The 27,039-nt window shown below is 44.9% G+C and overlaps 2 protein-coding genes and 1 long non-coding RNA gene across 6 annotated transcripts in view; 1 reads left to right on the forward strand and 2 right to left on the reverse strand.

Annotated features, from left to right (window-relative positions):
* Positions 1–7,192, forward strand: part of NFKB1 (nuclear factor kappa B subunit 1) — a 66,205-nt gene extending 59,013 nt beyond the window's left edge. Inside the window, exons 18-24 of one of the 2 annotated variants that reach the window (XM_064148409.1) lie at positions 1,120–1,289; positions 2,082–2,184; positions 3,037–3,152; positions 3,857–3,923; positions 4,255–4,427; positions 4,563–4,743; positions 6,315–7,192. In XM_064148409.1, the coding sequence (XP_064004479.1) occupies positions 1,120–1,289; positions 2,082–2,184; positions 3,037–3,152; positions 3,857–3,923; positions 4,255–4,427; positions 4,563–4,743; positions 6,315–6,502 (998 nt within the window). In that variant the 3' untranslated portion in view covers positions 6,503–7,192. Of the gene's footprint in view, positions 1–1,119; positions 1,290–2,081; positions 2,185–3,036; positions 3,153–3,856; positions 3,924–4,254; positions 4,428–4,562; positions 4,744–5,528; positions 5,837–6,314 lie in introns of those variants that run through there. The other variant, XM_064148410.1, reaches the window with a different exon arrangement.
* Positions 1,370–10,850, reverse strand: LOC135177988 (uncharacterized). Of its 2 annotated transcripts, none has more exons than XR_010303294.1 (5): positions 8,966–10,850; positions 7,225–7,795; positions 5,343–5,420; positions 4,912–4,963; positions 1,370–4,723 (listed from the first exon to the last, which is right to left on the reverse strand). It is a non-coding gene; the product is annotated as an uncharacterized LOC135177988 (long non-coding RNA). The 2 variants fall into 2 exon arrangements; XR_010303295.1 differs by having other exon boundaries at positions 5,343–5,436.
* A 1,394-nt stretch (positions 10,851–12,244) lies between these two features.
* MANBA (mannosidase beta) overlaps positions 12,245–27,039 on the reverse strand; it is a 60,842-nt gene continuing 46,047 nt past the window's right edge. Inside the window, exons 15-17 of one of the 2 annotated variants that reach the window (XM_064148411.1) lie at positions 19,731–19,873; positions 16,855–17,112; positions 12,245–14,080 (exon numbers count right to left, since the gene is read on the reverse strand). In XM_064148411.1, coding sequence (XP_064004481.1) covers positions 13,856–14,080; positions 16,855–17,112; positions 19,731–19,873 — 626 coding nt within the window. In that variant the 3' untranslated portion in view covers positions 12,245–13,855. Of the gene's footprint in view, positions 14,081–16,854; positions 17,113–19,730; positions 19,874–23,201; positions 24,027–27,039 lie in introns of those variants that run through there. The other variant, XM_064148413.1, reaches the window with a different exon arrangement.

Below are 27,039 nucleotides of genomic sequence, written 5' to 3' on the forward strand. Positions count from 1 at the left end.
ATGATAATGGGTATAGTTTACGCATACCTACCAGACGAGCACGTCTCCATTCCTGACCACACTGTGTTCTACACAGGTAGATACAGACCTTGCAAACAGCATCTTTCCCCATTTTGTGTGTGCTGCCCTTGGGTTTGTTATGCCTGCAGTTCCAGACAGGAGAACATAGACGTGTAGCTTTCTAGCCAGACACAAAGTTGGTGACAGCCGCACAGTACAGTATGGATTTGAGTTTTTGTTCCTGCATATTGCCTTGAATCTCACAAATTGTCGGGTACTCTGCTCCGCCTAAGACACTGTATGCAGCCATACATACTCTTTATACAAAGTCCCCCAGGAAAAAATAGCATTTCCTCCTCTCTAGTCAGTGAAATCCCCTCAAAAACAATTTCTGGACCACTGTTGAGTTTCATATCTGGTACTTTGTGACCAAACAGAATTAGAGTCTATAAAACAGCCACAAAGACACAAGTATCCCATTTTCTTAGTGGCACAGATCATCTGAATTTAGTGCTCCTGCACTAGTAGACTGTAAAGTGTCTGACCTAAAAATGTCTTTATGGGATTCAAGAAACTGTAAAGTTCCTTAGGGAGGATTTTCTGTTTGGGTTAGTTTTTGTTTGGTTGCTTCTTTCTTAAATACTAGGCATTATTGCTGTTTAGAGCTAATGCAGGTGATGGCACAGTGTGACCTGACAGGAGTATGATGCTAAATAAAATACATCAGTTATTCCCCAAACTCTTGCTGGAAGAGAATTTCAGTAGCAGATGGGGCCAGGGCCGGGTACTAAACCTACTCATTTAGTACCAAGATGCAGGTTTTCTTTGTAAGGCTACTGTCCTTTGAGGCAGAGATGTTCCAGGTGAGCTCTTCAGTTCCTGCTGTCCTTTCCACCTCAGAATATGCTGATTTTGTGTCTTTTTTAATGCACTGCCGAGACTTGCCACCAATGACACCAGTTCCAGTTTGTGCAAAAAGAACACTTGCATTAGCCAGGCAGAATAAGTCACTTCTGCTCAGGAAGCTACAGTAATTCTCACTCATTTAACAGTTGTCATGGATGCACTACTGTGATGTTTTTGTGTTTTTCGAGTATTAGTGGGTTGTGTTTTTTGTAGGTCTCTGTGCAGTTCACATGGTGGTGATGGCAAACAGCCTGTCCTGCCTCAAACAGCTGATTGCTGCTGGCGTTAACATCAACATTCAGGAACAAAAATCTGGACGGACTGCATTGCACTTAGCTGTTGAACAAGAGAACGTCCCTTTGGCAGGCTGCCTTTTGCTGGAGGTAAGGGCAGGATTTCTTTCACTCAGTTCTTTCTACTTACATATTTAAAAGCACTTGAAAGTCATTCAGGGGACCAGAAGTAAGTTTTTTTTTTCCTGTTTATTGACATGATTACTTAAACTGGTGTGACAAAATTATTGCTACTATTATTCATTATTGCTACTTCACCACTGCCAGGGAACATTTTGCCCAAGGTGAGGAATCTGCAGTCTGTGACCCTCACCTGACCACCTGTGCTGTGTTTCAGTTTGCCCTGAGTAATGCCAGCAGCCAGTGAAACCACTCATGAACAAATTAATCACTTAATCTGTGCATAAAGATGTGCAGAGAGAGTTGTGTATACCTATAAATGCTTGTCTCACTTCTTAACACTTTGATCTCGATGTGCTTAATTCTACACACCGACAGCTGGCTGCAGTAGCTTTCCTCTGCATCCCTGCAGGGGCATGCCAGCGGCCTGCCTGCTCTCCTACAGTGCAGCAGGGACAGGCTTCCCTGCACACCAGTTCAGGCTGCCTGTGCTGCAGGTGAGCAGCTGGCAGAACTATGCCATGGGGTGCAAAGTGACCTCTTTGGGTCGATAGGTTGTGCCTCCTGCTGTGCCCACAACTACCCACTGTTTCTGCAGCAGACACTTGTGGTTTAGTTTCCAGTTCCTTCTGTTCAGGCAGTGAGTGGAGTTTTTCTGCACACAGGTGTGCAGTGGTGCTTATTTGCACAGTAGCTGTGTTTGTGCAGCTGTACTGTATAGATGAGTAGCACTTTTCTTTTTGTCATTCAATAAACACTTAGGGTGATGCAGATGTGGACAGCACTACATACGATGGGACAACTCCACTTCACATAGCAGCTGGAAGGGGCTCTACAAAACTGGCAGCAGTTCTCAAAGCAGCAGGTACGAAAATAACTATGTGCTAGAGAGTTTTCTTTCACAGGGCTAACGTAGGTAGAGAAGGTGCCTGTGCCCTTGCGTGGGGAGCAGAAGTCAGCTGTTAAGAGCTTGGTGTGTTTGTGCTAAGGCACGTCCTCCTGCGGTGCTCTGTAGCACCATCTGCTGGCTACATCAGCACATTGTTACTCAAGGGAAAAAAACTCTTTTGAGCACACTTGGAAGTTTTTTGAATATTTCTTTTGTATAGCTTTTTTGTAGTCGAAGCAGGAGAGAGGAGACCTTGTTACATAGTTGGGATAAGTGTTGACTTCTGGTTTTTTTTTCTGCTTTTAAAGGTCACTGAAAGAGGAGTTTGTTAATGCCTCCTCTTTCCTATCGTGGAAGAATCAGTTTTGAATATTTGAGAACATTTTGTCAATGTATTTAATCTGTTTTTTTTCCTCGTTTGAAACAGAAATCCAAACCTCCCATTCCTCTGGTGCTGTGTTTGGTCTTTTAATCACATCCTCACTTGCTCTGACAATATAAAAAGAGGCACCCCCCATCCCTTACTTCAGCAGCTAGGCCAGGTGAGAGCCCCAGAACAGGACTGAAGGCAGTTCATGCAGTCATAGCTCACTGTCTAGGCCCTAGCTCTCACCTTCCCCTTCTTTCCCTCTTTATGCAGAGAGGAGACAGTGTTTAACTTTCATTGATTTTATAAAAAGAAGACATTGTTTGCTGACACAACCATCAATGTGAGGTGTAATTTTGTTTGAGCAGCTGAATTAGAAGATTTGCTATGCAAAACTTAAATACTGCAAGAAGCAACTTGCAGCCTTTCCTTACAAATGTTTCTGCATACTTGTTTCCTAGGTGCAAATCCTCACCTTGAGAACTTTGAGCCATTGTTTGATCTAGATGATGTGAAAGATGACGATGAAGGGATTGTGCCTGGAACAACCCCCCTGGATATGGCAGCCAACTGTGAAGTACGTAGTAGGGTTTTTAGTTTCATGATTTTAGTAGTACATGATATTCCAGCCAGTTTCCTTCACTGCATCCAGTTATCACTGCTGGAAAGTTACCCATTGGCTGTCAAAAATTAAACTCATTCAGCCACAGAAAGCCCTCAGAAAACAGCACAGGAAGAAAGCTTCACTTAGCATTCTGCTTCTGCTGAACTGGACTGACCAGGCCCATCTTGAAAGAGGGGTCAGTCTGGAAAAGCATGGGAGGTGGCTGGACAGCTCGCAATGGAAGGCACATGCTCAGAGACACTCCCTAGTGGTTTCTTTACTGCATCTTCTTCAGAACTGCAGATTTTTAGTACAGGGAAGATACGCTCTTGTGGCCTACAGAAACAGGGGTTAGGTTGCACTAGCTGCTGCTGATGTGAATGTATGGTACAAGCACTCAGCATCTCCAACCACATGGAGCAGCACCAGACTGGTGAAAATCTATCCCACATTTTGTTTCAGATCACCATCTGGAGACAGACAGTATCACTTAGCCACTGCTACAGGACAAGGAAGATTAACTTCCAAGATTTCTCCTTTGAGCTTTGCACAAGTCTACAGTATCTTTAGTCGTGCTGGTCCTGTCTCCTTTGAGATGGAACTGAGGTTTTATACACGACTGAGACTTGTCACGAAACCAAACACTGCTAACTACTGACCTTAATGTATTCTTTTAGGTGTATGACATACTCAATGGCAAACCCTACGAGTCAGCAGTGGTTTCAGAGGACTTACTGACACAAGGTAATATCTCCAAAGACTTGACAGTACCCCTCTCGTAGCTGAGTACTGAAAGTGTACTTGCAGAGGACATGGCCCTGTAATAGCTTGGTTACTGAATTGAGGAGGGAGAAGAGGCTCCCTCCCTCCCACTCACTCGCAGAATGAGCAGGATCCTGGTAAGAGATGGGTCAGAGTGACACAGAAGAGTCCATTTTCAATACTGCAGCACTACAGCAGTAAGCACTGGCACTGATGGACACTAAATTAATGCTTGTTTGGCTTTGTTTCTGCTCAGAACTTAACTGGTGCATGATTTGGATAAGTAAGAAGCTAACAAGTCTCTGTTCCCCAGGACACTTGAAAGATCTGAACGAAAGTTACAAGATGCAGCTTTACAAACTGTTGGAGTTGCCCGATCCAAGCAAAAACTGGTCCATTCTAGCACAAAAGCTGGGTCTTGGCATACTGAATAATGCCTTCAGCTTGAGCCCTTCCCCGTCGAAGACCCTGCTAGACAACTACGAGGTAATGTGGCAGGAACAGGTTATAAAGACCACTCAGACACACAGGAAATGTTGTCCTCCTGCAGAGCGTGACAGGCTTTTACCTGTTGGTTAGTGCACGTGGATGATGGCGAGCATCTGCCGTCTTCTCTCTTAGGTTTCTGGTGGCACAGTTGTAGAGCTGATGGCTGCTTTGAGACAGATGGATCACAGGGAAGCCATTGAACTCCTTCAGGAAGCACTATCCGTCTCCCAAAGCCCATCTCCTCTGGAGGACAGTACAGCAGAAGCTCTTGTGTTGTCATCCCCGTCGCTCGCCTTTGCCAATGGAGAGACAGGTAACACTGACAGTCAAACAGCCAGGGTGGAATTCCATTTACAATTCCACATGCAGTGATTTTTTACAATGAAGACGTTTTTTTTTTGCCCCCAGTGTTTACACCCCCCCTCTCCTCCTTTTGGCCTACTGATAGGTCACACTTACACAGAATGCCCAAGCTGCTTACCTGTTTCAGAAGTTCTCCAGCTTCACTTTCTTCTTGCAGAGGTTTGCTAGGCCTAGAGGAGCAGGGAAAATGTGCCACTTGAGGCAGTAGCCCTGCACTGCAGTATTAATATTATACTGCCTCTCTTTTCTAAACCAGACACCTGCCACTGACTGATGGCAGCTCCCTGGGGAGAAGTTTCAACTAGGTAGTGATCTCCTAGGCCTGCACAGGTGCCATTACCTTTTGATTTCCCTCCACTCGTGTATTTGGGTAAAGAATGTTTGGGGTTCATAAACTGCTGGGTTAGACTTGGCTATTAAATTTCTCCTTCCACAGTGTGGCATAACAAAATGGCCAGGGTTCAGGAGGCAAGAGAAATGGGGGATGGTTTAGGCTAGAAGCTATGCAGTCCCAACTAGCTACTCAGAGCAGAGCCAACATGACATTACCTGGGGTTGCCAGTGTGCTTTCCAGTTGAGTTTGAGCATCTTCAGCACTAGTCCTGTGGTGGTTCTGGGCAGGAGACCCTAGCAGAAAGAGAGCCTGTGAGAAGGCAGTAAATCATCAGGGGTGTTCAGTCCTGCTAGGCCATATTAAGTAACAGAAACTTTTTTTTTCCCTGTTGCCCTGTTCAGATCCCAGCAGTGCTGCCAGCATCTTAATGTGGAAGCTTACAGCCTAGCAAAAATAGTGCAGCTATTTCTGGAAATGAAAAATGAAACCCCACAGGCACTCCAGCCTGGTCTAACCCTGCCACTTTAGGCGGAACAGTTTTCTTTACAGTCTCAGAATGAGTCTTTGTGCCAGTACACATATTGCCTCTCTAGATGATTTTTGAAGGGTAAGAGAGGTTCTGCTGCTTAGCAGCATGAAAGGCCACATCACATCATTTATTTTAAGATGGCTGTTTAGAAAAATGCTGAGCTCCACTATTCTGGGCACTGCTCTAGTCCCACTGAGCCCACATCCTGCCTTTAACCCAGCTCCTGTTCTCTTGCATCAGGCACTGCATTTGTGGATCTTGCACAGACCACAGCTGTAAGTGAAATAACTTGAGAAAGTTTTAGGTGCCTCACCATGGAGATGTCTGGAGGTGTCTACTTGCATGCAGCCTGAGAACCAGAGACACTTTTGCCCTGCCACACTGTCCAGACCAGTGCAGTGACAACATTGGTGCCAGTAGATCCCAGGGCTTCTCATCCCATCCCAGCTGCAGTCAGTCCCTGCCAGCAGTGCATCAGATCCCTTGCTTTGGCCAACTGAAGACATTCAGCACAGCTTTTTCCTCTCATGATACATAAAGCCAGAATTCCCTTCCAAGAGAAGATCTTTATCCCTCTGTATGTGTTCCTTCGGCTTCTCTGAAAGCAGCCTTGCTGAGGCAACACACATCATGCATTCTCCTTTTCTCTCCCCTTCAGGCAAGCTCTGTAACAGCAAGTTCCAAGACAGTGACAGCGTTTGTGACAGTGGTGTGGAGACCTCCTTCCGCAAACTGAGCTTTACGTACTCGGACTCCCTGAGCAGCAAGTCAGCAGCAACACTTAGCCAAATGACCCTGGGCTGTGGACAGGAAAGTTCAGTGCAAAGCAATTACATTGCTAATTGAGTGTTCCTACTTGGCTAGGTGCAGTTACAGGAACAAATGTGACAATTACGTCAGTGTCATCCCGGCCAGAGGGAAGTGAATTTACAACCACAAGCTGCAGGAACCATGCTTGGGCCTGAACCAATGGCACCTTCGGCAGCAGCCTCCTAGCCGTTGCTTCCTTCCACAAGTACACTTGACTGTATTCCTTTACAAGCCATAGGCAATAACCAGGCCTCTGCTGCTGCAGTAACACACAGTACTGGCTGCTGATGGAGCTTTTCTGACTCGAGAGGATTTTCTCCAACAGATGAAAGTCACTCCTTGTTAATGCATAAGACCAGCTCACTTCATACAATGAGGTAAGGTGCACAAAGCAATCAGAGGGGACACGTCCTAGCTGCTTTCCATGATTTTTTTTTACAGCACAGTTGCATGGAAAAAAAGTTCATCAAATAACTAAGAAAAATCATTACTTCGATCTCAACAATGACAACTCAGAGAGAAAAGAGAATCCTAAAGGAAAAAAAATCTTGTATATTTCAAATAGTGTATTTAAACTTCACTGCAGTGCCTCTTATTCAAAACATTTTTCAAGCTTGACATTTTCCTATTTGTAAATAGTGGGGGGGGTTTAATATCTGTTCCTTACAAAATGCTTTTTAAAGGCTTATTTTTATTTTACTTTTATAATAAAAAGCCAAAACGAAATTTTGCCTATGCTTGCTGTAATTTTTACCTACCTTTCAAGTAGAGTTGTTGAAGCTTTAGGCATTGATAGCTGATGCTGATATGCAGTGCCAAAGTCATGTGGATTTTTGTTCAGCTGATGCACTTGTCCAGTGTTCTCTTTACATTCCAGCTGCAACAGCAGCAGGCAAAGGTTCTCCTGTTCTGGAGGTGGAGGAGATTTTTGACCCCTAGCAGAGCTGCTGTCCAAGTCCAACAGACCTGCTGCCACAATTTCCAGCACAACTCAGCGGCCTGGTACAGACTTCTGTTGAGGTTTCTACAATCCTGCAGGTCACCAGGGCATCTTGGCTGTTGATTCACACCTTTTAGCCTTGTTTCTAAACAGCTCTGCTTTTAAACCACCAGAGGACACCTGGGTCTGCACTTCCTGAAGCCCTGCACGACCAAATGCTGGATAGTAACTATTCATCAGGTTAGTGATCATGCAAGGACCAGCATGACATGTCCCCTAGGACCTGTGCAGTCAAGTGCTTTAAGTGGCAGTCTGGCAGTTTCTTTTCTTGCAGCTTCTTGGTTTGAGTCTATTCAACAAAATGGTTTTGGTCTTTCCATTTCCTCTTTCTGTTTAGAAATAGAAAAATATTAATTTCTAATTTCACACATTCAAACAAGAACACAAGTTGCAACTTTTCCCATCTGCATTAACCCTTAGCACCTGAAGCTTGGTCTAACTTGGGATTTCTTTCAGCACGTGGCACTCACTATGCCCTGTACCACAAGGTATGTGTTCTTCATTCCATATCACCTATGAGGAATTGAGAAAGGTATTATGCACGCATCAAGTTCTGAAAACTAGGAATAAGTTGAGGTTATTTTTAAGATCCCTATGCATGAGCAGCAGGAACAGTTTCTGGAGTTAAGTTTTTCTGATTAGAAGTTTCAGGAGAAGTTCCCCAGCAAGCTGTCAGGCTCCTATTTGCTTGGAGCAGGGCATCACTGGCTGGATGAACAGAAATACTGGCTTGGCCCACACCACAGCAGGCTCTTCTAATGCACTGCAGCATACTGCAGGAAGCCTGCTGCATATTTCCATTAGCAATTAAAGCACTGAGGGTGGGAGGTGTGGTCATAAAATTATCAACCAACAACCTCAAACTGATCTTTCAAAGGTCTTTTTATGATTAGTCGTGCTTGCCTGATTGCTTTGAACAGATGACTGCATGGGTTTATCTAGAAACACTTGCACTATTCAGATGGATTAATAGCAAAATAAGATTAGCCAAGAATGCTTTTTTCCCTAGAATGGAACCTTTAGGCATCCTCAGCCAAGTTTAGAATTAACCTTGCATTTAACAGTTTCTAACTTGATTTGCGCTTGCAGAATTTGAACCCTTAGATTGTTTTGCTTCTGTACTGCAGTAAGAAAGACCAGGAGCTTGTGACTTGAAGCAGCACAAAACTGTGACAACAGATTATATTATGTACAAAGGATCATTCGAGGAAGCTAAACTGCCTTTGATTTTAGTTTTGCTGCCACAGCTGTAAATTTCTGATGTCATCTTGGAATGTATTTACAAATCTGGAAAGGGGTGTGATAGGGGGAAGTTCTATGCAGCATTCAGAGACTCCATGGACTGCAGGAGGGGTAAGATCTTGCCTGCATGTGGTGGTGTATGAAGTGTCTTCTCTCCCTTTTCTGGCTGATTTGCTGTGTTTAAAGGATAAAGCAACCCCCTTCCTTTCCTTTAAGTGACAGAAAGGACCGTGCCCATTCATTAGCTCAGTACTCACCTGCCATCCACAGCTTTCAACTCTTTTGGAGCACAAATTCTTCTCTTAAACCAGGGTAGTTCTGGAGTAACGACCAAAGCCATGGTCTGAACATCTGCTGGCTGCAAGGGATTCCTACAGCTGCAAGCAAAAGACAGCACAAGTTCGTTAGCAGTCCCTTTTCTGCAGGCAGGGTCCTGAAGCAGTCCAGTGCCTTGTTCAGAGCTAGGCTGTATCTGTGTATGCATCCTTCAAAGCCTGCAGTAGATTGCCCATAGACTCAAAACAACTACTATGGGACTTTCTCAACCATCCCTTTAGCCTTGCTGGTTTTGTGATACAGAAGAGCTCCAGAAGGTCAGTGAGCTGCATTACAGCAAGCGAAAGCACTTGTGACTAACTTAACAGTGGCAAACAAGTGGCTTCCAGTGGCACTCACCAGCACTCCAGCTGAGTCACATGCATGTGCCTGTGCCAGCAAGACAGGAGCATGGCTAAAGCCCTACTTCGCTTTCACACATGCAGTCAGTTCAGTACCTTCTTGTTTGCAGCATCCCAAGCAAGCCAGTCTTCATTTGGCTATAGCACAACCCAAAAGCTGTGGCCAGAGCAGTTCCAGATGTGTAGCAGGTGGCTGGATACACAAACCATGTTGCTCTCTCAAACACCAGGCCTGCTTCATGCGAGCTTCTCACTACTGATCAGACTGAGCAGCCCAATTACAGCTTCCCAGCATTCTACCACTAGGAAGGAACAACATTCTAGCCACAAGCTCCTGGATGACTCCAACCTGCCCCTCACCAAGGTGAGGGCTGGCTTGTAAGCTACAAAACCAACCTGTCCTTCACTGAGAATGAGAAATCCATTGGCCTGTTCCTCTGCACCTGGTACTGCTGCACATCTTCAAAACCCAGGACTTCCACTAGTTCCCTTTTTTGAAGGCAGAAGTGCCTCTGAGGAAACTGTCCAGGCTCCAAGGTATGTAAGCAGGAGATCACAGGATCACAGGGATTGGAAGAGACTTCTGGAGACAGTCACACTCCCCTGCCAGAGCAGGGCCATAGAATCTTGCACAGGTTGCACATGAACACATCCAGATAATTCTGGAAAGGAGGAGACTCCACAACCTCTCTGTTGAGGTGGAACTTCCTGTGCTGTAGTTTATATCCCTTATCCCAGGGCACAAGTGAGCAGAGGCTATCGTTGCTCCTTCCTTCCTGACCCCCAGCCTACAGATACTTATATTTGCTAGATCCCCTCTCAGTCCTCTTCTCCCCAGACTAAAACAGCCTTGGGTCTCTCTGCCCTTCCTCATTCAGGCAGTGATCCAGTCTCTTAGTTATTCTTGTAGCCCTTTGTTGGACTCTCAAGTAGATTTCTATCAGTCTTAAACTGGGGAGCCCAGAACTGGATGCAGTATTCTAGGTGGGGCCTTACCAGGGCAGAGTAGAGAGAAAGAACCTCCATGACTGGTAACAAAGACTGACCTAGAGCTTACTTGGGAAAGGAACTTCAAATACATTCACACACTTCTTTCCTGGAAAAGAGGTAGAGGAACTTGGAAACACTTCCAAAAAAGCATTCCAATAAACTGCATAATAATAATAATAATAAACTAAAGCAATCTTGCTTGTGTGGCACAAAGCACCAAAGAGATGCCCTCTAAAGTTCAGAGTAGTCTGCAGGTCCTGAACAGGGTCAAAACCAAATCTGCCAGAGAGCAGTTTTAGGACAAGTTATCCAGTGCCTTACAGCTTTCTTCTGAAACTGGCTCTCAAGTCCTGTTGTGGAAGGGTATTTGTCATGGCTCCTGAGGGGAATTCTGACTGCTGCTTTTGCCATCTGTGGAGAACAGCTCAGGAGAGAACAGGAGCCCAGAAGCAAACAAAGGCCATCAGTACAAGCAAACCCAACAAAGCATTGCAAGGCTGCACCCTGGAAGAATACTGATGAGGTCGTTCCCCTCTAATGCTGCCATCACTAATTTCATGACTCTCAGGACAAGCACCATGACACTTACCAAATGCTCTTGTGATGCTCCTGCTGCTGATCCCCAGCCCATGGGATATCACTGGCAATACAGGTGCTGCTGAGTACACTCAGAGGGCTACAGATGGATGTCTGGAGAGAAAGGATCCTCTGAAGAGCGTTCACCGTTGTTTCTCTCTTTGCCCTGATGCTACTAGACAAAGGCAGAACAATGTAACCAAGAAGAACACAGAATATACAAGGCTGCATTTCCTGGGGGCAGTGACTAATAAGGGGACCTGCCACAGCCACTGCTGCCCTGGGCAGAGAAGAAACCAGCTCCTATCGCTACACACCTGCAACACCAGGAAACCTAAGGAACATATTCTTGTGACAGGAACACAGATGAGCTTCCTCATTAAATTCTGGCTCAAGCTCAAGCAACTGTACCTCCTTCATAACAGCACCCAAAGCTGAATTAAAGCTTTACAGTAACAAATAATGGATCCACTCGTTATGGAGCTTCTGACCTTCAAAAATAACGACTGGTAAGTTGTCTGGACCTTTCTAATGCCAGTTGGATAACTGCAGGAATTAAGAGCAACCTCCCCCAACATTTTGTACAAGAATGCTCTTCTGTGCATCACTGCATCAGTTATTGATCATGAGCCACATCATTTTTTTCACGACTTCATCTAAAATTTGTGACAGGCTAAACAAGGCCACAGCCATCCAAACCCATGGTTTCTGGCTTCTAGCAATCCAAAAGCCCTTTTGTTTTTTTTAAGATCTCTGGAACTTGACTCATGTTCTGAGATGCACTAGAAAACAAATGTGACTGACTTTCAGACAGTCTTGTTTCATGCCTTTGACACAAGTTATTCTGTCAAAGCTTTATTTATTGAACATTATTAAATACCACTTTGAAATTCTATCTGTTGCTGGAAGAGACTTTTCTACATTGAAGTAAAGTATTAGCCAACCTGCCCTTTCCTAATACACCACAGCACCGTTTAGCAAATCATTTTCTCCACACTTTTCCATTCTTACCTTTTATTGACTGTTGCTGGGTTGATTCTGTTTTGACTCCAGGCTACTGAAAAAAGCTGAAGGATATTTTTTGCATTGCCAGTTTTGGATGCTTACATCTCCATATCAATGCTTGCACTGGCTCTTTGTTTTCAGGCATTTTCCCTATGTACACTTTTTGATTCCTGCTGAGCTTTCTTTCAATAAGGACACGTTTTGAATCAGAAAAGCCCTTCTATGCCACAGGAGTTAGCTCTTGATGCTCAAACAAAGCATTTCTAAGCAGCTTCCCTTTATCACTGCTTTGATCTTTTGATTTGTCCTCTCGCTCAGGATTACATCGCTTTTGGTTAATGCCCAGTTTGAAACACCAGAGATGGCCAAGCATCATCAGTCTTTGCTCATTAAAACTGTGACCACAACAAAGAACAGCTCCCAGTTCCAATTCCTCCAGGTGACCAAGGGAACATGAAGTTGTTCTCTCCACATGCTCTGGACCATCTGCAAGCATCACCCACGTGGTACTTTTCAGACAAAGGAAGACATCACCAGCAAACCTTGTTTAAACACCTTCTAGTTTTAAGTGCTCCTTCTGCTAAGTGTTTTGCACAGAAATCAACACTTGCCTGGAATCTGGGAGGATCCCTGAGCCCCAGCAAGATCCCAGCTGCATTTCAAACCACATCTGACAAGCAGCCCACCCATGACATGGCTTGGTGGCCTGGACTTCCTGATAGCTGAACCCTCAGACTTCCAGCTCCACAAGCTACAGCAGCCCCTTATGCTGAAGCAAGCTTATTTTCCTGTGTCAAATGCCAAAGTGAGATGACATTTATGTGACAAACATTTTAAACTTCCTCAGACACAGAACAGAAAGGGAAGCACCACTGCTTTGTAGTATGGAGTGATCAGATCTAACAACTGATCACAACCCTGTCTTCCACAGGAAACCCACACACAAAGCAGTCTAAATCAAGCTGTTGCGGTTTTCCTCTGTTGGAAAGGGAGGACGATCAGCATGGAGCACAGAAATGCAGTCACTGTGGTCCTCTCACATGCCCATTGCTTCTCCACCCTGCCTTTCTCTCTGTACCTTTGCTCAGCTCTTCTCACCAGTCCTTTTCCCACAGCCAGCCACATCTCCTACTATGCCACATTATGCAGGACTCAATGCAGCAGCAAAAAGTTTGTCACCACACCTGGGAAAAGACAAAGCTAGATGCAGAGCCATCAAGGCTAGTGCTCAGTGTTGTCTGAGAGCAGAAAATCTCCATTTCTTTTCAGCAGGAGAACAGATCTGTGCTGGTGTCTGACTGGAGAGCCTGGCTCTCCTCTCTGTTCAGAAGCCTACCTTACAAGAGGCAGGCAGCACATCTGTTGGGAGTGCCAGCCACAGACCTGACAGGGCAGGACTAGCACTTACCCAGTCTGGAATAAGACCAAACCACTCCAAATGGAGGCAGTACTTTTGGAGGTCATTTTAGCTTCACCTCTTGCCCCCACCATGCCTTGGTGTTACTGTGGCATCAATTTCCTCAAACTACATAGTGAAAATGGGAAAGATACAGACTGAACAGCCATAGTCTGGAGGTGCAATTGCATTGCCTCTCAGTTCAGAAGAGCTCAGAACTCAAAGCTCATGTGGAGCAGAGAACTCAGCCCAGCACTCTGGCACCAACTAACCCCTCCCATGTTGTAGAGGAGAGGAACTCTCCCCACGCCCCGGGAAAGCTGTTTTCAATACACCACAGGCAGGCTTCGTTGTTGCGATCTTTACATTGAATCAGCAGTTCAAATTCATACAAGACAGGAACAGTGACTATGTTCAGCTCAAATTGTACAGCACTTCAACTTTGGTTAAGCTCTTCTCGTTTTTTCTCTCCTCCCATTTCACTTCTTATCTAGAAGGTATCCTCAGACAACATCCACCAGAGATGTCAAGGTTAGTGACTCTTCCAGTTCTTCAACGCTGGTAGGTTCCCAGGGATAAAACACAACCACTTTCTTCTTTTCAGTCATGAGGAAACCATTATCACTAAACCTGCCCTTTATACTCCCTACATCCAGAGAAACAAAAGGAGCCACTGCAGTGGTCTGAATAACAAACACATAAATGTCATCTTGTTGGGATACAGAGACCTGGAAGAGAAAAACAAAACACCACAAAACCAACAAATAAATAAAAGAAAATACAGATGTTAAAGGCCCACATAGTTACACCCACACTGGGAAAGACCTGCGTGTCAGTAAACCAGCCCAAATCACCATACCCCATCAAAAGTTACAAAAGGAAACCTACACTAGGCAAGACTCAACCTTCAAATGATATTAACCTTCCCCCAAAAGTCTACACTTTGTGGAAAAATGCCATGAAGCATTACCTCTCGACCACCTTCTTAGCAAGATGACCAAGGAAATGGTTTTCTGACTTTTACCTAGTGTTAGTCTACTTCTGCAGCAAGAGAATTTGTCCTTTCACCACCATGCTTCACTCAACCTGCAAATTCACAGCTGCTGCAGCAGCTGGCTTTTCCATTACACCAGTAATAGAAAACTGAAAAGCAAGAGATGCTAAAAGAATCACAGCAACACAAGAGATCACCTCAGGGTTGCAGGACACAGCAGCAGAGCTCTCACACTGCATTTAAAAGGCAGCTGTACTGTGAAATGTCAGGACTGGGTACAATGCTTTATATTAAATTCTAGCAGTAGCTAATCTCAGAGAGGCTTAAAAGCACAAGCAGGATACATTTTTGTATAGCACTCCCTGTTCACCATCATGACATCAAATGCTCTATCAACCTCCTTTCAGGAGGAGCAAAATGTAGCACCGTGTGTGTTAGTCTGTTCTCCCAAGCAGCAAATGACAGGACCAGAGGAAGCAGCTTCATATTGCACCAGGTGAGAGTTAGGTTGGTGATCAGGAAAAATTACTGCAAGGATTGCTAAGCCCTGCCACAGGCTGCCCAGGAAGTGTGGAATCATCACCTCTGGAAGTACTTAAAAGCATAGACATGGTGCTTAGGGACATGGTTTAGCAGCAGACTTGGCAGCGTTAAGTTAATGGTTGGACTTCATCTGCAGGGTCTTTTTCCAGCCTAAAACAAGTCTACTGTGATACAAATCTATGATTGATATATAAATACCAAACTAAATATAAAAAGCAGACAAATGCTGCTAAGTGCAGAAAACACATCCTGCTTACAAGGCAGACAACACTGTTTGTCTGTACAAAAACCCACAGGTCCTTCACCTTTTGTAGCTCCTAAAGAAACACTCAAGTCTCCCCACTTTCTAAAAGCAGTACCATGAAGAGCAGCACTCAGACTAGCAACTAAACTATCTGAAGGTCCAGTTGGTTGCTTATTAGTGACTATGTATAGAAGCATCAGCTTCTCAAAACCTATTTATTTTTAAATCACAGCTGTACACTTCTTTAAAAGAACCCATTTATACTTATGGTCTCCAACCATCCTTAATTAGCTGGTACTGCAGAGACAACACAGTCCTGGGGAAAAAGGAATCAAATTTCCTAACAATGCTCCAGTTGCAGAGCTTTTTATTATTGATGATGTCACAGCAAAAAAAACCGACGATTCCCAAACCTCAGCATGACTCAAATTCCAGATTGGGCAACCAGCAGGAAAAAAACGAACAACAAGAAGAAGAGACCCAAAAAACCCCAGGCTGATTCTTTCCTTTGTGTACTCAGGAGGCAAAGCATGCTGCCGTGAGAGAGATAAGAGGGGGGAATCTGGCCCATTTTCTTTTTGTAAAGCAATTACACCAGTCCAGATTCAAAGAGATTAACGACTTCTAATTCTCCCCAGATTAGTGTAGCTGCAGTTTGGAAGCCCAAATTGAGCACGTGCAGGTTCCCGTGCTGCCAACCTGATAATTAAGAATTTTGCAACACAAATTACATGCTAAGAAATGAAGCCCAAGTCTGTGTTTAACACACAGGGCATGCCTGTTCTCTCCCTGTGGCAGAGGACATCTCTGAAAAAGCAGCACAAGGACTAAGGGACAGTGTTAAACATCTGTGCCTTTTGGGAAGACTGTCAGAATCATAGAATCAGCCTACGTTAGAAGGGACCACAAGGAACATCTAGTTCCAACCCCTCTGCCATGGGCAGGGACACCTCACACTAGATCAGGTTGTCTGGAGGGATCCTCAGACAGCCTGGCCTTAAACACCTCCAGGGATGAGGCCTCAACCACTTCCCTGGGCAACCCACTCCAGGCTCTCACAAACCTCATGGAAGAACCTCCTCTTAACATGTAGTCTGAACCTACCCACTTCTAGCTTTGTTCCATTCCCTCTAGTCCTATCACTGCCTGATATCCTAAAAAGTCCCTCCTCTGCCAGCTTTCTTGTACACCCACTTAGTATCTGTGACCTTTCCATATCTCAAGACATCATCACCATTCTGCAAAAATCAGAACCCTTAGCTGGAGGGCAGAGGTTTGCAGGAGCAGGAGGAGAGCTTGCAATACTGCATGTTAGCAATGAGCTGAAAGTGTGAGTCCCTCAAGAGGAAATGCTGCCGGCACCGAGGCACTCTACACAACTCAGGTAGCATCACCTGGCACTGCCACACACTACTGTCTGCAAGCCAACACACTTGCCCCAGTGCTACTTCCTATCTAGGGATGAAAAGGAATGAAAGGAGCAATGCTGCAACGGTCAGGTGAAAGACACTCAAATCAAACGGAGGCATCGTCATGTGAAGTGATGAACAACCCACACAACTACCCCACTGCTGTTCTTTAGCTACACATACAGTGACAGAGTGAAAAATAGATCTGAACTCAAGATGACAGAAATGCAACAGCTATGGAGAAAGAACACCAAGTGGAAAAGGACACGCCAGAGCAGTGACTGAAACCAGCATGGCTGGCAACACGCTTACCTTAAGCCGGGTCTTTTCTAAGCCTACAGCATCCTTCAGCGAGGAAAGGAAGTGATGGTTCACAGGACTCTGGAGCCCATCTTCTCCCACAAGATGGAAGGTAAGGACACAGCTTCTCCTGGTACAATTCCTGCATCTCTCCAGCAAGTCATTTATGGACTCCTTGTAGATGGGGACAGCACTTTGTGCTTTAACAGTCACCCCGTGTTTGGCAAAGGTGCACGCTGGCTGCAAGGAGCTCCAGGAGTGCACAGTGACCTAGCAAACACGTTGAGAGAGCACAAGGCTTGTAAGAAAACGATATCTGTGGAAACAACCCAGAATCCTAGGTTTTGGATTGCTCTTTGCAAGAGATGTTCTCTTGATGGTATCAGCTGATTTCCACCTAGCAAAAGTCTCCACAAAAAGATTTCAACCATGCATAAGGCCCAGTAATTAGATGACATAAACCTAACAAGAATTCCAGTTTGGAAGCTTAGATGCATTGTTCTTGATCTACAGGGCAATTTGTTTTCCTTGAGAAGCAGAGGTTGCCAGTTCCTGCCAAGTGCGTGTGAGAAGTGGAATTAGTAAGGGACTCATTTGTTAACTCTTGTTCTGCCCCTCCCTGATTAAAAAAGGGCAAACAAATTCATAGAATGGTCTGGCCTGGAAGGGACCTCCAAAGGTCTTCCAGTCCTACCCCTTCTGCACTCGGCAGGGTCATCCTCAACTACATCAGGCTGGCCAAAGCCCTGTTGAGCCTCCCCTTGAGTATCTCCAGAAATGTGGCCCCAACTACCTCCCTAGGCAACCTGTTCCAGTGTTCCACTCATGGTAAAGAACCTGGTCCTAACATCCAAGCTAAATTTGCTCTTCTCTAGTTTGAAACAGATTTCTCAGTGTTAATTCAGATACTGTCCAGCTGGGTAATCTTGAGCTTCTGCACAAACAGAAGCAAAGCTGCACCATCTTCTTAAAAGAGATGATGTAAGTTGTATTAATACAGTAAAATACACATTTCCAACACTTACATCAAAACAAGAACAAACAAGGCAGCACATTGAACGTGTCCAGAGAAGGGCAACAAAGCCGGTGAAAGGCCTGGAGCACAAACCCTATGGGGAGAGGCTGAGGGAGCTGGGGGTGTTTAACCTGGAGAACAGGAGGCTCAGGGCAGACCTCATTGCTGTCTACAACTACCTGAAGGGAGATTGTAGCCAGGTGGGGTTGGGCTCTTCTGCCAGCAATAGAACAAGGGGACACAGTCTCAAGTTGTGCCAGGAGAGGTATAGGCTGGATGTTAGGAGGAAGTTTTTGCCAGAGAGAGTGATTGGCATTGGAATGGGCTCCCCAGGGAGGTGGTGGAGTCACTGTGCCTGGAGGTGTTCAAGAAAAGGCTTATTGCCATGGTCTGGTTGACTACACAGGACTGGGTGCTAGGTTGGACTGGCTGATCTTGGAGGTCTCTTGGAGGCTGGGTGATTCTATGACACAAAATAATTCTCACTAAGAAACTGTAGGAAACAGGCACTGTCTCTCCATACAATTTAGATTATTTTTGTCAGGAACAGATCTTAACTCCTTTTAGAATTTTTAGGTTCCAGATTTTCCTTCAAGTGTGAACTAGAGCATTCACCAGAAATGCTCTACTGCCAGTGCCTCCCTGGACCTAACAGGAAATTTGAGTTTAAGCCTGCTACATTAACTCAAACCAGAAATGAACCATTTCAGTGCAGTCTTACTCTAAGAACTGGCTACTCAGAAATAACATTCATAGAATAGAATCATAGAATCAACCAGGTTGGAAGAGACCTCCAAGATCATCCAGTCCAACCTAGCACCCAGCCCTATCCAATCAGCCAGACCATGGCACTAAGTGCCTCATCCAGGCTTTTCTTGAACACCTCCAGGGATGGTGCCTCCACCACCTCCCTGCGCAGCCCATTCCAATGCCAATCACTCTCTCTGGCAAGAACTTCCTCCTAACATCCAGCCTACATCTACCCCGGCACAACTTGAGACTGTGTGCCCTTGTTCTGTTGCTGGTTGCCCAGGAGAAGAGGCCAACCCCCACCTGGCTACAGTGTCCCTTACGATACTGCACACAAGTAACCTGACAAATGTGAACACTCCTGGCAGCCCAGCAGCCAGAGCAGTGAACTAGCAACAGACACACTTGCACTACGGGGTCTGAAAAGACACAGGAGTTGTTCCAGGTTTCTAGGTCTATTCTTCTATTCCACATGGCATTCTCTAACATCAGGAATTGCATCTTATAGGGCAAAATGGCCCCTGAATTTTTTTTTTAGACCTGGCTGCCATATGGATAACTGCAACAAAATATTAACCAATCCAAAAGCAAGTCTGTGTTCTACAGCACAGCTCAGCAGCCCAAACAATGCTTACAAAATCCTAACAGTTTCTGTAGCATTATCAGAAAACAGTTAAGGTTCCAATTACAAGAAGGTGACATTGCACAGGTGATCTTGCAGTTAAAGCATGCCTAGATGTTTCTTTGGCTATTCCAGAAAGTAGTCTAGTTCTTTTTCTCATAGCAGTGTCGTTTGAACACTGGAAAGCTACACTACAATCCTTTTTTATTTCCCCCCACATAATCAGTTAATCTACTTCTGACACCCCAGGAAGAGTTGTGCTAAGTGGTGAGGTGCCATTTTTCATACTTGTTTCTATTTAACTATCAATCTCTGTAAGATTCAACAGAACAGTAAGTTTAGGGTCTGTGGCTACAGGCTGCAAGCAGTACACACTACTATAACAAGTGAGAGGAACTGCACCTTGTTGTGTTTGAACCTGGACTTACCAGGGATGTGCTTATTCAGCTTCTCAGAGTTTTGCAGAAGGGACATCATGGTGGTGAGAGAGATGTCACTTACCCTCAAAGTCAGGTTGTGGTCCACATGAAGATCTGAGACACCATAAATATACAACACACTGTTGTCTTCATAGGCCACAGGCAGTAGTGGTGCAAAGAAGTTCTGGGCAAAATAATGGAGTAGTTTCCACTTGCCACCATACTCTGAGAAGGGTTAAAAGAGAACAATATCCAGACTGAATCCAACCTGCACTATCTGGTCCTGATAATCAGAATCAACCAGGTTGGAAGAGACCTCCAAGATCATCCAGTCCAACCTAGCCCCCAGCCCTAGCCAGTCAACCACGCCATGGCACTAAATGCCTCAGCCAGGCTTTTCTTGAACACCTTCAGGGATGGTGTGATGGTTTGGGAGTTCCCTGCCTCCCCACTCTCATGAAATCACCCAGACTAGACTCAGCTGGCTAGAAGTTAAGGAATGAAGCTTTACATTTACACCTTAGCAGAACATACTAGCAGATATTTACAATATATCACAAATAGATACAGAAATATACAAGTTAAAGGTAATACAGAAACACAACAGCCCTCCCAGAAATCAGAGTCCCCAGGAGAGGCTCCCAACCACCCTTCCACCTTCTTTCCACCCCTCTACCTTATGCCAGAGTTTGCCTTACACAAGGTGAGTTTGGAGGATCGGCAAGGAGGGGGTTAGAAGCAGAATTAGTTACACAGAAGAAGCCCAGAGAGAAAAGCACAGGCACTGCCTCCAACAGAGACAACATTCTCTGTCCCTTATCTATGTTTGTGTTCTTGTTTTTAACCATCTCAGCAAGCCTATGAGTGAAGTAGACATCACCACTGGTTTGTTTTTTTTCCTCAGCCTATAATCTTATTTTTTCTCATTAAAATATTCCAATTAGCCTCAAACTAGCACAGACAGCAACTCCACCACCTCCCTGGGCAGCCCATTCCAATGCCAATCACTCTCTCTGGCAACAACTTCCTCCTAACATCCAGCCTAGATCTCCCCTGGCACAACTTGAGACTGTGTCCCCTTGTGCTGTTGCTGATTACCTGGGGGAAGAGACCAACCCCCACTTGGCTAATATAGTCCTCCTCCCCTTTTCACCTCTATCAGGTACAGAGAATGACTGAGGTTAATCTTGTTCTCTTCCAGCCAAGGCTCTGGAAGGGATCTGATGCTCTTTGAAGTTTTCTTTTTGGAGTTTCAGTAAAAGGACACATTTTTTAAGTGCTGGTCCTATCACTGCTAAGCTGCTGTTTGATTTTTAGAAGCCTTAAACACAAGAGAGAGTAACAGAACTGATAAGAGTGTACTCCACACTAAGAGATAGCTGGAGGATCTAGGTTGTTAATCCACACAGATGAGAATTGGTGGCATTGCCACATACTGTCACCACTGCAAAGAGACAAGAGCCTAATTTTTGACCCTTATACAAAGCACTCTCTTTCCCTTTGCAGTTCTTCCTTAGAAGAACATTGTTCTTCCTTAGAAGAATGAAGACAAGAAAAAACACCCAAACAACAACAAAATTCTCAGACCAAATACAGCTCTGAGTTAGGCAAGATTAATTTGCCAAAGTCTAGAGACAACACTCCCTGTGTGGGATTTAGCAGACACATAATATAGAGGTGCCAAACAGTTCTCTTTGCCTGTTTCATGGACAGCTGTACATCATTACTGTGAATGCTTTGATGGTCTGCCATTAACAAGCTGGGAAAGCCATCAAACATTGTACCCCCTCCAAAAATGTCTATTTTGCCCATGCAATGCTGCCACAACCATTCTGAAAATGATGCTGTTTCCACTTATTTCCATCTACCCAGCATTTTCACTCTCTTCATTCAACCACTAAATGGCACTAAAAGATGATGCTGCTTCAAGTCAGCAGAAGAAAAGTCAGACAACAATTTCATTCTCATTTCTGGCTCTGTATTTTATACAACAGGTTTGCTGGGGATGCTGAAAAATATTTCCAGTCAGATGTTCTTGTTGTTACTAATTACCTCTCTGCATTTTGTTGCTTGTACAAAGCTCTTAAGACTTTCACATATTTCATAATTAAGGACCTCATCCAGACTGATGTAGTCTTTAAAGGTTGTGCTTGTGGCTTTCACAGGCAGATCTGAACATGCTTTGCCTGCTCTCCACATAGACATGAATGAACTTCGTGGAGAGCAAAGCTCCAGCTTAGCACCTTCCACATCACCTCACTACCAGCTGGCTTGAAGGACAGACAAGAAAAGCTCTCAACTGCCTGGAAAACCCAGATGAGATTCAACTGTGCTATGAGGCCGGGCTTGCCAACAAAACACCACCAGCATTCAAGTTAATAGCACTGAAGCAAACTGAAGAGGTGAAGTCTGAAAGAGAACTTCAGGAGAGGCTGCTAAGTTTCTTCAAAACAGATTGCTGGTAGACTGATGAACATGCTTGCCAGATGGGTGCTCTTCAACACATGAGCCAAGCCACATTCTTGCATAATGCTTAACAGAAAACGTTGGTGGTCTAAAGGGCAACTGTGCCCAAACAAGAGAGTGCTAACTAGTTACTCTGCAGGGCCACCAAAGCCAAAATGAGAAATCTGGTTTGGGGATGGATTATCTGCAACAGGGTGAACTGTGGGGCAATAGCTATTGCTGACTGCAGGCCCCAGAGGCCACCATGAGGTCAGACAAGTTTTGCAGCATGGGCTGAGGTTTCAAGCATGCACTGACTTGAATTTTTAACTCCGTTTAATTGACACGATGAAAATCCAGGCTTCGGCTGACTTAGATGTGGAAATGAAGCATGACGTTGCAGTAGAGCAGCTCTGCTACTTTGTGTAACATGAAATCCTGTTGCTCTTTGAACGGGCCCTTCTCTCAGTTCCTGCTGTGCCTTGCTTTCCAGCTGGATTACATAACTACATTGCAGTGGTTACTGGAAGGGAAGGGAGAAGGTCTGCTACCCAGAAGGCAGATCCTCAAGAACCACAGTGAGGCAAACAACTGGGACTAAATTTAGCATTACACTTCTGCAGGGAAAAACAAACCAACCAGCCAACCAGTCCAGCCAGCAAACAAAAGCAAGCTGCACACTTCAAAGTTTTTACCATTTCAAAACTCAACTACTACAACTGTTGGTTAAGGATGCTTGAAAACATCACCAGTCTGCTTACCTAGGTGAGTTGTTTTAAAGTGCATATTGCTCTTCCCAAAAATACCTAGAATCAATTTGAAGAACCAAAGTCCAACTGCTGGAGCAATTTCACACAGGAAGGGTCTTTTCCAGCAATGTGATCTTGATAATATAATCATTACAGTAACTTCACACAGCACAGAAACTGATGCTCATTAATAAATTAAAGCCATATTCTTCAGCTTATCATAGAATCAACCAGGTTGGAAGAGACCTCCAAGATCATCCAGTCCAACCTAGCACCCAGCCCTATCCTTATCTGCTGCCTATTTCCTTAAGACCAGGGTCACATTTCTTGGCTCAAAAAAAATCAAGGCAAGTTGCACGTAAAATAGTTCCCCTGCCCCAAAATGGGTGTAAGAAATCTGAAGATCAAGCACCTATCCTGAGAAATCTCAGGGCTAAAACTTTCCTGTTACAGACATGCATGCCCAAAGGCAACAGGCAAGTTATTTAAAATAGCCCTGGAGTGGTTTGCTCCTGCTCTCCCCCTCCACCCTCCCCCTTTGAAATGGATTCCTAGAGAAACTCAGATCCCCTCATTTTTTCTTGATAACTACAGGGGGTCTGCATTGCCTGTGGTATCAGATTTCAGAACCAGAAACTGAACTTAAGTTTGCAATGAAAACCCACTCTCCTTTTTTCTGACTCTTCGCCTGAAGCCCTCTACACTGACTGCAGGAGTGAGAACAAATAGTCCTCCCCGGAACCCATTTTACATTAATTACTTCACACCATTAAATGCAACCTGAGAAGCATGCTGCTCACTTCGACCTATTATTCTCCAGAACAGCCTGTGGTTTCAGCTCACCAGGGGCTCTTAAATATTGAGCCTGCAATTAAAGCCAATTATCCGTCCAAGTGAATCTCATGACAACTGAATTGGGTACCTGAAGGTGACACTCGTGTGGGAACAAGGTTAAGTAACTATGTGCACGACAGTGCTCCTCACCAAAACACACTGCAGAGATGCTACAGCCGGCTGGACTCAGAGGTCTTTTCCAGCCTCAACGATTCTGTGCTTTGAAGTGGCACAACCAGCTCCTTAAGTAGGTGCTAACAACCAGTTCTGTTGTTTAGCTCTGAACTGAAGGCAGAAGTACTGGCGACAGGAGTGCGGTGCTGTGTTTTCATTCCATCTCAAGCAAGCATCTTAAAAGGGAAGTTAAAAATGCTACTTTATTCCCACTTCATGAGGAAACACTTCAGCTTTCTACTGGAAATTATGCAAGCCCTTCTGTGAAGTAACAGATTTAAATAAGCAGCACTCTTTGGCAACACTCCTGTGCCATCTAACCAGATGTAGAAACGTGGTTTGAAGTGCAAATAAAACTAATTTCTCTGAAATTTTGCATAATTCCAGCCATTAGCATTTCAAAAATCCCTCTACCATGCTGCCTAATTAAATGAATATTAAACCTTTCCTCATGCCACTGAGGGAGCAGAACAAAACAAAGGGACAGCTGTATCTCTGCTGAACTTCTTTTCTGTGAACTTCAACAATGTATGAATAATTCAACTATTTGATATATTTTCTACAATGATGTCAGCTCTGTACTTAAAAAGACACTTATATGAAGAGATCGTGGGGACCATATCTATACACCTGTCTTTACCAAGAAACACTCTTGCAAGCAAGAGGGGAAATGGAGCAAATCTGGAGATGGGTAGGTTCAGGCTGGACATGAGGAGGAAGTTCTTTACCATGAAAGTGGTGAGAGCCTGGAATGGGTTGCCCAGGGAGGTGCTTGAGGCCTCATCCTTGGAGATATTTAAGGTCAGGCTGGATGGGGCTCTGGCCAGCCTGATCTAGGGTAAGGTGTCTCTGCCCATGGCAGGGGTGTAAGAACTAGATGATCCCTGTGGTCCCTTCCAACCCTGACCGATTCTATGAAGCATCTTTCTCCTCTTGAGGCATCTAAAGCTTAGGAGCATCATCCTTTGCTAGAATCACAGAAATAAACACTGGGGTACTCCATTTCTTAATACAGGTCTACAAAGATGAGCATTACAGCTGGACTGCTGCATTCACATTGAAATAAAATAGCCTGTTTCTTCTAGCACAAGGGAGGTTATTCTTTCCCTGTATTCAACACTGGTCAGGCCACACTTGGAGTGCTGTGTCCAATTCTGAGTTCTTCAATTCAAGAGAGATGTTGAGATACTGGAACATATCCAAAGAAGGATGACAAAGCTGGTGAGAGGCACAGAATACAAACCCTCTGAGGAGAGGCTGAGGGAGCTGGGGGTGTTTGGCCTGGAGAAGAGGAGGCTCAGGGGGGACCTCATTGCTGTCTACAACTACCTGAAGGGAGGCTGCAGCCAGGTGGGGGTTGGCCTCTTCTCCCAGACCACCAGCAATAGAACAAGTGGACACAGTCTCAAGTTGTGCCAGGGGAGGTCTAGGCTGGATGTCAGGAGGAAGTTGTTGCCAGAGAGAGTGATTGGCATTGGAGTGGGCTGCGCAGGGAGGTGGTGGAGTCACCATCCCTGGAGGTGTTCAAGAAAAGCCTGGCTGAGGCACTTAGTGCCATGGTCTAGTTGACTGGCTAGGGCTGGGTGCTAGGTTGGACTGGCTGATCTTGGAGGTCTCTCCCAACCTGGTTGACTCTACAATTCTATACTGGTTTGGATTCCTTTATTGCTTGAATGAATACAATGGAGGGAAAAATAAAAGGAGAGAGAGAGAAATATGAACAAGAATTCAAAACACCTGCCAGAGAACAGCAGGAAGCATAGGGTGGGCTAATTTGTTGGGGTTTTCTTATTTCTTTCTTTTGTTTGGTTTTTTTTTCCTTAAAGTAAGGCCAAATGGCTTTTTGTTGAGGACACATTTAACTTCACACTAACTCTCAGCTTTTTCTACTTCACTCACATTTCTTCACAAATTAAATTCTTAAATGAAATTTGCAAAAATCCAGAATATGTGTTACAAATAAATAGATGTGTGAGAAATAAAGCTGCAGGAGAATCTACCCACGTCCTGTAGAGCTGCCAGAGAGCAGCTTCTCTGTTTTGAAATGACTTCTAGACGAGATGTTCAGAACGTGAAACACAGACACTTCCCTCATACCACACAATCCTCTGCTTAAGTGCCTTATCTCTTTATACATCTGATTACTCCATTTTTTGTATTCCAAAAGGAAAACAGACGTATCAAGACAGATCATGTGCATGAACAGCACAGCAGCAGAATAATTTACTCACCAAGAGTCATTTGCCTCACCTAACACTAGATTAGACACCAAATCTTGGCTAGTCATCTTCTCCTATGAAGAGCTTCTCAGAAGCTCTGTGAAAATCCAATCCAGCATGGAGAAGAATGACATCTCAGGAGACACTGAGTCACACTCTGGATATAACAATCTCTCCCTCAACTGACTACAGAGGAAATCTAGATGCTTAGCCTTTGCATACTAAATCCTGTCCTGCTCAGAACAGATCACAGTTCTGCAGTACTTTGGCTGTCTACTGAAAGGAAAGGGTTTGATCATTTGGCCATGGAGACAGAGGGAACAAAATCAACCAAATCTGTTGGAATCGAGGAAAGCATAATCATACAAGGGTGCTCTTTCTTACTTTCCTATCCCACTAGTTCCCTCTTTGTCCATTCTCACTCACTGTGGCTGGGTACATAGAATCAACCAGGTTGGAAGAGATCTCCAAGATCATCCAGTCCAACCTAGCACCCAGCCCTAGCCAGTCAACTAGACCATGGCTCTAAGTGCCTCAGACAGTCTTTTCTTGAACACCTCCAAGGACGGTGCCTCCACCACCTCCCTGGGCAGCCCATTCCAATGCCAATCACTCTCTCTGTGAAGAACTTCCTCCTAACATCCAGCCTATACCTACCTCGGCACAACTTGAGACCGTGTCCCCTTGTTCTATTGCTGGTTGCCTGGGAGAAGAGGACAACCCCCACCTGGCTACAGGCTCCCTTCAGGCAGTTGTAGACAGCAATGAGGTCACCCCTGAGCCTCCTCTTCTCCAGGCTAAACACCCCCAGCTCCCTCAGCCTCTCTTCATAGGGTTTGTGTTCCAGGCCCTTCACCAGCTATGTTGTCCTTCTCTGGACACATCTGTACAGCTGAGAGGACATAATCAAGAATTTCTAAGGCAGGTCACCTTGGAAACAGAGTTTCCAAAATTTCCCCAATTTGCAAAG

This window comes from Pogoniulus pusillus, chromosome 9 (assembly GCF_015220805.1).
Source record: "Pogoniulus pusillus isolate bPogPus1 chromosome 9, bPogPus1.pri, whole genome shotgun sequence".
In the NCBI taxonomy this organism is placed as follows: Eukaryota; Metazoa; Chordata; class Aves; order Piciformes; family Lybiidae; genus Pogoniulus; species Pogoniulus pusillus.